Below are 8823 nucleotides of genomic sequence, written 5' to 3' on the forward strand. Positions count from 1 at the left end.
ACACAATTCCCTAGAATATCATTATATGCTTAAACATTAAGATCTGTACTCTTTAGTAAGTACTAAAATAGGTAAACCGTTTTTTTTTTTTTTTTTAGAAGGGGTGAATACTTTTGGCAATATATATATATATATATATATATATATATATATATATATATATATACACTATATATAACTGAAATAAAAATAAATTGGCTAATAAAATTAAAAACTGAAAATGTAAAAATAAATAAATAAATCAAAATATGAATAAATTCTGTAATAGAACTAAAATAATACTGGGTGGAATCTTAAAGCAACACTAAGTAACTTTTCCCTCAACGCTCCCTCTACAGGTTGGAAGCGGAATTGTCCATTACCGCTGTCGTAAATAATTTAGCCTACCGTCGCGTCACATGCACGTTATTTGTTTGGAGGCTATCCAGGACCGGTGTTGTGCCTTTTTTCGACCCCTGCCAAATTATGACCCCCTCTCCTTGAAAGCGCTACCTGATTGCCTAATCCTAACCCCACCCCTAATCCTAACCCCTCCCCCACACCTAACCCTAAACCTACCAATACTAGGGGGGTAGTAATCTGGCGGGGGTCAGAATTCGGCACAACACCGGCTTTGGAAATAACGATGTCCAGTGACAAGGTAGAGTATGTTGTATGACTTTCTAAAAGTATGAAAACCTTTTGTGAAGCCTGCCGTAAAGCAAGTCGCATTTGTAGTCTCATTTGAACTACAAAACCGCGACCCGACGACCCAAACTTACATAGTGCTGTTATGGCCGATAGAGGATCGCAAAGCGAATACGAAAGTGCCGTTTCACCCTGTTATGAGTTGATGAACCACTGACACGAGTTCGGAAACATTATTTTAAGGTAAAAACAACTCTTTAGTAGGGATGTAACGGTATTGTAAATACCGTCGTACCGCAATAACAAATTTTTTCGATACTATCGTGGTCGCATGACTCGATAAAACAATAGGTCTTCTGAGAAAAGTTTGCTCAGGCGAATGGAGCGAACGGGAGGTAGCAGCGGGAACTACATTTCCCATCAGCCCAGACGTGGCCATCATCCATTGCGGTCTGTTGTCGCTATAGACTGAGAAAGACTTGAGAGCCTACTGCACTGCAAAAAAATGCTTTTCTTACTTAGAATTTTGTCTTGTTTCCAGCCAAAATATCTAAATATTGTTAAATCAAGAAGGATTTTCTAGACAAGTAAAAATTATTGTCTTGTTTTTAGTAAAAACAAGTCAAAATTAAGTAATTTTTTGTTTAAAACAAGCTAAATAATCTGTCAATGGGGTAAGAAAAAAAATCTTATTTCAAGCAGACAACTAGATTCAGACAACTCATTCAGCTAAACTGATTTGACTGTTTTTTACATGCTTTAATAATTTTTTGTTACTAAAATAGTTACTAAAGTTTCTGTTTCAAAGTTTACAGATAGATGGCAAATGTGTATGCCATTGATATGTGCAGTGTTCATGTAAACTGTTTAATAAACACTTCTGGCACTTTTTTCGTGTCTCTTCATTAGTTTTGTTTTTCCTGAAAATGATTCAATAAATACCGTACCGTGCCATTCATACCGAGGTATTATCGTGAAGTACCGTGAAGTTTTGATACCGTTACATCCCTACTCTTTAGTGTTGACAATTCCGCTTCCAACCTGTAGAGGGAGCGTTGAAGGAAAAGTTAGTTAGTGTTGCTTTAAATTAATGTGCTTTTGAAGGAAAAAAAACCTTAAAGGAAAATTTTTAAAAATGTTGTTTTATTGTCTATTTAAAAGCATGTTTTCAGATCTACAAACAGGTCTATATGGTGTATAAAAATACCAAAACACCCTTTTTGACCCAAGGGCTGAACTGGAATCAAGGACCCAAAGGTCAACACAGGCCATGACCCGTCCACAGTGGTAACTGCGTCAGTTCATAATATTACACCCCAAGCAAAAGCATGTGAATTTATGACTCACGCTCTGCTAAACAACTGTGCAGATGATATGATTATTTTAAACACACCTGCAAGCAAGGTGAGGGCAGATAATTTTGACACCGTAGAATCACTAAGTTTAATTATCGCAAATGAATCTGAGAATGCAATAGGGGCATTATGTTACAAATAATGCCTGCGTCGTGATACCCTCATGAACGTGCGGCGAAGACTGACACGGAAGAGAAGAAATTGTTAAATAAAGTCAATATTTAACAATGTCCTTACTACCTTTCTGGGCCTTGAACGTAGTAGGTAATTGCTGTCTATGCAGGGTCTTGGATTTGATCAAAAATACCTTAATTTGTGTTTTAAAGATGAACGAAGAGGGTGAGTAATTAACGACTTCGAATGAATTTTAATTTTTGGATGAACTATCCCTTTAAATGTCATTATTACCTTGTTTTACCTCAGTTTTAGGTTAATACATCTTCAAAACTGCTGTTGCAGCTTTTGTGTCAAATTCTTTGGCACTGTCTTCAACTGAAAAGTGAACCGTGATGCATTCCTCCTCTTCAGTTGCGCAATGGGTTTTGCTCAATATCAGCTAAAAGGAACACTTTGAAAATCCACTAGAGAATGTCTATCCACCAGTCTAGACAGCTTTGGTTTTTACAGTTTTCAAGATTGCTTTCAGTAAGGATGGATTCATTCTAAGCTTGCATTATATTTAGTATGGAGAGTGTGCAAATTAGAATATACTGTAGGGTGGGTCTCTTACGGTTTAGACACACCCACATTTAATTTGAAGTCATGCATACGTGACCCTCAGATTCCAGATTTTCAACAAGTTGTATCTTGCCAAATATTTCCTAACAAAATGTGTGATGTATAAATCTCAATTTCCAAAAACTGACCCTTATGACTGGTTTTGTGGTTTAAGGCGAACATGGAAGCATAGTGGAGAGAGTAAAACAAAACACCGGTCACAAATTAGAAGTAAAAAACAAGGATTTGTATTAAAAAAAATAAAATAATAAATCGTGTACGACAGTGAAAGCTAGAGATTACGGTTTATACATTTTTAAATATGGATATTGTTCTTGCACAAATGCATCGATTCGCTTCAGAAGGCCTTTATTAACTTTCTGGAGCCGTGTGGAGTACTTTTTATGATGGATGAACAAACTTTATTGGACTTCAAAATCTCAACACCTATTCACTGGCATTATAAAGCTTGGAAGAGCCAGGATAATTTATAATATACCTCCAATTGTAGTCGTCTGAAAGAATATAGTCATGTACACCTAGGTTGGCTTGAGGCTGAAAAAAATCATGAGGTAATTTTAATTTTTGGGTGAACTGTTCCTTTAATTTGAACAAATGGGATGAAAATTGTGCTTCATTCGCAAATGTTTCATGCAATATTTTTAGTTAAAAAAAGTTACATCTGCAACCTTTTAGATGGAAACAACTACATAAATGTGTAACACAATAATTATGTATTTTTATTTACTGCTGACAAAAATTTTACAAAATAGGATACTTTTTAAAAGTAAACTTGCTCCTTATTTAGTAAGGACTTTCAAAATGTACAAAAATAGTTATACACAACATGTTTTAATTCAGCTGTATATAATAGGGGTAGTAAGTGCTTTTAAACATTAACTTTTCAAAAAATAGCTTTTCCAAAATCAAGGCTTTCCATCTGTTCCACCTTCGATGGTTTGGTTCTTTTGCAGGTCTTTCATCAGCTTGACTCTCATGTTGTCCATCCATACCTGTTTATTTTTCATATTTGCTCCTTTTTTATGCTTCTTCTTTGTTGATTTATTCTGATTGGTGGTGTTGTTTCCCTGGCGTTGCTTAGGTCCTTTTCCAACTTTTGGCTGTGTGAGAGAAAAGTAGAAAATTACTTCATAAATCGTGGTATAACAATAGACTTAAGGTTGTTGTTTTAAATCCCAATAGTGGATGTCCATGAACTGGTGAATTACAGAGAGTTATAAATTCACCTCCAATGTTCCAGCATGCTCTAGGACATGCATATATATATAGTAGGCATGTCTCTACAGGACAGTGTGAGCATAGTGCTCAATGGTTTACGCAATCGACACACCTCCCAGGTTCTGGTGTTTTGCTTCAATGAAATTCTAAGTGTCATGTGCCCTTAGGCAATGCTTCATTCAGGACCAACGCAATGATGTAAGAGTACTACAGTGCAGAGAGTAGGATGGGTGTGATCACTTTATGACCTGTCCCAGCACATATCCCAGTCGCAAGAGCCTCAGACCAGTGAATAAGAGAACATCCACAATCTAAATTTAGTTTAAGTACGTTGTTCTATAATAACTCAGAAACAACTTAGAAATGAAGAGAAATAAAAGCTATTAACTACTAGAGATAAGTAACTTTCATCATCAGTTGTTACTCAAACTGATTCATGGCATGACAGATCATCCTGATAGACAGAACGGGTGTGGTACCTCTGTGCAGGAATGTTATTGAGACATCATGGAAAAGTGTCCAGTCTGACTGTTTATGTTGGCTGTGAGTGTGTGTATGCAAATACCTTTGAGTATATGATGCATTACTCTGAAAACAGCTTTAAAAGAAGACTCATCTAAGTGCTCAAGTCATCGCTTGAACCAGCAACCTATTAGTTACCATTTTATAACCGAATATACCACACTAACTTTGGAAATACTGGATAAAAGGTGTGTTGCATGCTAAATTCAAACCCAAATTTCCCAAATAAGCACCACAGTTTAACAAGTATTATGCATATACGCAAACCAGCAATCTTTCGTTTATTAAGTCTGAGCTACTACCACTACACCACATCACCGGGAAAAGTTGCAGGCTAAATTCAAACACATATTTTCCATATAAGAACCACAGTTTAACAAGTCCAAAGCAAACATGCAAACCAGCAACCTTGCATTTATTAAGTCTGAGCTACATCCACTAGACCACACCACCTGGAAATACTAGATAAAAAGAAAGATGCAGGCTAAATTCAAACCCAAATTTTCCAAATCAGCACCACAGTTAAACATGTCCGAAGCACACATGCAAACCAGCAAACTTGCATTTATTAAGTCTGAGCTACATCCGCTAGACCACACCACCTGGAAATACTAGATAAAAAGAAAGTTACAGGCTAAATTCAAACCCAAATTTCCCACATAAGCACCAGTTTAAAATACTGGAAATACTGGATAAAAGGTATGTTGCAGCCTTAATTCAACCCCAAATTTCCCAAATAAGCACCACAGTTTAACATGTCTAATGCATTTATGCAAACCAGCAACCTTGCATTTATTAAGTCTGAGCTTCATCCACTAGACCACACCACCTGGAAATCCTGGATAAAAATAAAGTTGCAGGCTAAATTCAAACCCAAATTTCCCAAATAAGCACCACAGTTAAACATGTCTGAAGCACACATTGCATTTATTAAGTCTAAACTACATCCACTAGATCACACCACCTGAAAATACTTGATAAAAAGAAAGTTTCTGGGTAAATTCAAACACAAATTTCCCAAATAAGCACCAGTTTAACATGTCTAGCAAACCAGCAACCTTCCATTTAGGTCTGAGCTATAACCACCACACAACACTACCAGGAAATACTGAAAAAAGGACAGTTGCAAACTAAATTTGAACCCAAATTTCCCAAATACGCACCCCAGTTAAACATGTCTGAAGCACACATGCAACACTGCATTTATTAAGTCGAAGCTACAACTACTACACCACGCCACCTGGAAATACTGGATAAAAGGAAAGTTGCAGGTTAAATTTGAACCCAAATTTCCAATATAAGCTCCACAGTTCTGTCTAGAGCACACATGTGAACCAGCAACCTTCTGTTTACCAACTCTGAGCTATAACTACCACACCACACCTTGGAATTAATAGATAAAAGATATGCCACAGTTAATATTTAAACACAAATTTCCAACATAAGCACCACAGTCCAACATATCTACAACACACATGAAAAGTAGCAACCTTCCAAGTACCAACTCTAAGCTATAATCAATACACCACACCACCTAGAAATACTGGATAAAAGGAAAGTTCCAAGCCAAATTCAAACCCAAAATTTCAACATAAGCAACACAATTCAATATATCTAAAGCACTCAAGTGAACCAACAACCTTCCCTTTACTAACTTTAATCTATAACCACTACCACACCACTCTGAAATACTAGATATAAAGGTATGTTGCAGTCAAAATTCAAACACAAATTTTCCACATAAACAACACTATTCAACATATCTGAACCAGTCAAGTGAACCAGCAATCTTTTATTTACCAACTCTAAGCTATAGCCACTACAGCACACCACCTCTAGAAAAACTGCATAAAGGTATGTTGCTGGCTAAATTCAAATATATATTTCCCACATAAGCACCACGGTCTAACATGTCCGGAGCACACATGCAAACCAATCTGTTTACCAAATCTAATCTATAAACACTGCACCTGTGCACCATCACCTGGAAATACTGGATAAAAGGTAAGTTGCAGGTTAAATTCAAACCCAAATTTCCCATATAAACACCACAGTTTAACATGTGGGAAGCATACATGCAAACCAGCAAACTTCCATTTTTTATGTCAGAGCTACAACCACTACAGCACACCACCTGGAAATACTGGATAAAATGAAAGTTGCAGGCTAAATTCAACCCCAAATTTCCCACATAAGCACCACGGTTCAACAAGTCTGGTGCACACATGCAAACGAGCAATTACCAAAAAAGCTTTTACCAAATCTAATCTATAACCACTACACCGCCACCTGGAAATACTGTAAAAAGGTATGCTGCAGGCTAAATTCAAACCCAAACTTCCCACATAAGCACCAAGGTTCGACATGTCTGCACACATGCTCCAGACTCCGGGCAACATTTCAAAGTGAAAAGATGGTCATACCGGAGGGGGTGGACGTGGGGGGAAGATGCAGGGCGGTCTGCAGTGTTTCTGGTGAAATGGCAAGATGTGTGAAGGGTCCAGGGGAATCCAGGGAATCCCTGGAGTCACAGCCGGGGGTCCGCAGTGCGCGTTCTGCAGGTGGAACACTCCGCGAGCAGCCTTGGTCTCATCACTAGCTTTAAAGATGGTCACGAAACCCTCACGAGGTTTGTGGACTAACAGGTATCGTCCTTCCTGTAATCTGGGGTGTTAAAAGACATAAAATCATAAGCAAAGAGATTGCACATGGCTGCTTTATTTAATATAGCACTGCGGCAGCTGAAAGAAAATTCGTAGCTGAAGACAAGCTTTCTGACGCAAACAATGAGAAGGTCACATCTTTGCAAATGCTGAACTACATGTTCAGTACCTAAAACTGATGCCATTTTTGAACAGTAAGATTTAATAAATGCTCACCAAGCCTGCATTTATTTGATCCAAAGTACAGCAAAAACAGTACAATTTTGAAATATTTTTACTATTTAAAATAATTAGAATATTTCAATACATTTTAAAATGGAATTTATTCCTGTGATTTCAAAGCTGAATTTTTAGCATCACTACTCCAGTCACATGATCATTCAGAAATTATTCTAATATTCTGAATTGCTGCTTAAAAAAAACATGTATTATTATTATGTTAAAAATTCATCTCTGATGAATAGAAAGTTCAGAAGAACAGCATTTGAAATAAGATATCTTTTGTAAGATTATAAAAGTCTCTATCATCACTTTTGATCAATTTAAAGCATCCTTACTAAATAAAAACGTTAATTTCAATAATTATATATAAATAAAACTATATAATAAAATTAAAAACGTTCAACTGGTAGTGTACACACTTTAAAAGACTGATTAAAAGACATTAGGAATCATTAAAAGATTTCACATTAGGAATGCAAATCTCGTTATGGGAAAAGTAACAATTTTAAATGGATCTAAAAAGTGAAAGATACTCACACTGAGACTTTTTTCAGTAAGTGGTAGAGGGTGTTTAAACATCTAGCTGGCCTGAAAAACAAATATTGAATCACATTAAATTACATTAAAACTTGATACATGATATATAATAATAATAATAATGTCACATGACATTGATGTAATTAATTAATAGAAATTACTGTTTTTTATTTAAATACATTTTCAAATGAATTAATAATAATAAAAAGTATACAAAATAAAATATTATAAATAAATATTACAATATTTCAGAGGAGAATGTGTAAGAATCTGTCAAACATGTTGACATTATAAAAAACAAATAAATTAATTAAAACAATGGTAAAACTCTAAAATCAGGGTTTGGATTTTTCAAAGATTTATTTAAATAATTAACATTTCATTTTATATAAAGATTCACTCACTGCAAGTCGCAGGTGATGTTCTGAATCCAGTTGTTGGGCAACTGCTGCATCTGTGCCACTTCTGATGTGTGCGCATTGATGCGACCTACACAAATATAAAAAGAGTTTCTGAACAACCAGCCTTTAAATGCACGTACCAATAGGGCTGCCCCCTAACAGTCGACTAACCGTTAGTCGACGAGAAGAGGCTTAGTCGACCAAAATTGCATTTGTCGCATAGTCACAGGAAAAAAAAAAATCCACACGAGGTGGTGAATACACGCAGTTCATGACAGACAGAATGTTAACAGCTGTTCTATGTGGTAATACAGTACATCGGATAAACATCCAAACACACACCTATCATTCATCGACCTCAAATATGGCTTTTAGTCTGAAATATGTATGTAGTAGTAACTTTACATGGCAGCTCAATCTAATGTTAAATCTTGTTCTTAAAATACTAATTTTTGGTCATACAGACAAAAGTAATACATATTTTAAATCTGTAAAGACTCTACATTTATTTGTGTGCACTCACAATAGCAAAGAAACGTT

The 8823-nt window shown here is 35.9% G+C and overlaps 1 protein-coding gene across 1 annotated transcript; it reads right to left on the reverse strand.

The window, feature by feature from the left end:
* Nucleotides 1-3414: 3414 nt before the first annotated feature.
* ice2 (interactor of little elongator complex ELL subunit 2) lies at nucleotides 3415-8368 on the reverse strand. The gene is made up of 4 exons (XM_073832356.1): nucleotides 8287-8368; nucleotides 7883-7933; nucleotides 6884-7124; nucleotides 3415-3820 (listed from the first exon to the last, which is right to left on the reverse strand). The coding sequence occupies exons 1-4, from the start codon at nucleotides 8334-8336 to the stop codon at nucleotides 3626-3628; spliced, it is 537 nt and encodes a 178-aa protein (XP_073688457.1). The 5' UTR covers nucleotides 8337-8368; the 3' UTR covers nucleotides 3415-3625.
* Between the last annotated feature and the right edge of the window lie 455 nt (nucleotides 8369-8823).

This window comes from Garra rufa, chromosome 25, assembly GCF_049309525.1.
Source record: "Garra rufa chromosome 25, GarRuf1.0, whole genome shotgun sequence".
NCBI classification, from domain to species: Eukaryota; Metazoa; Chordata; class Actinopteri; order Cypriniformes; family Cyprinidae; genus Garra; species Garra rufa.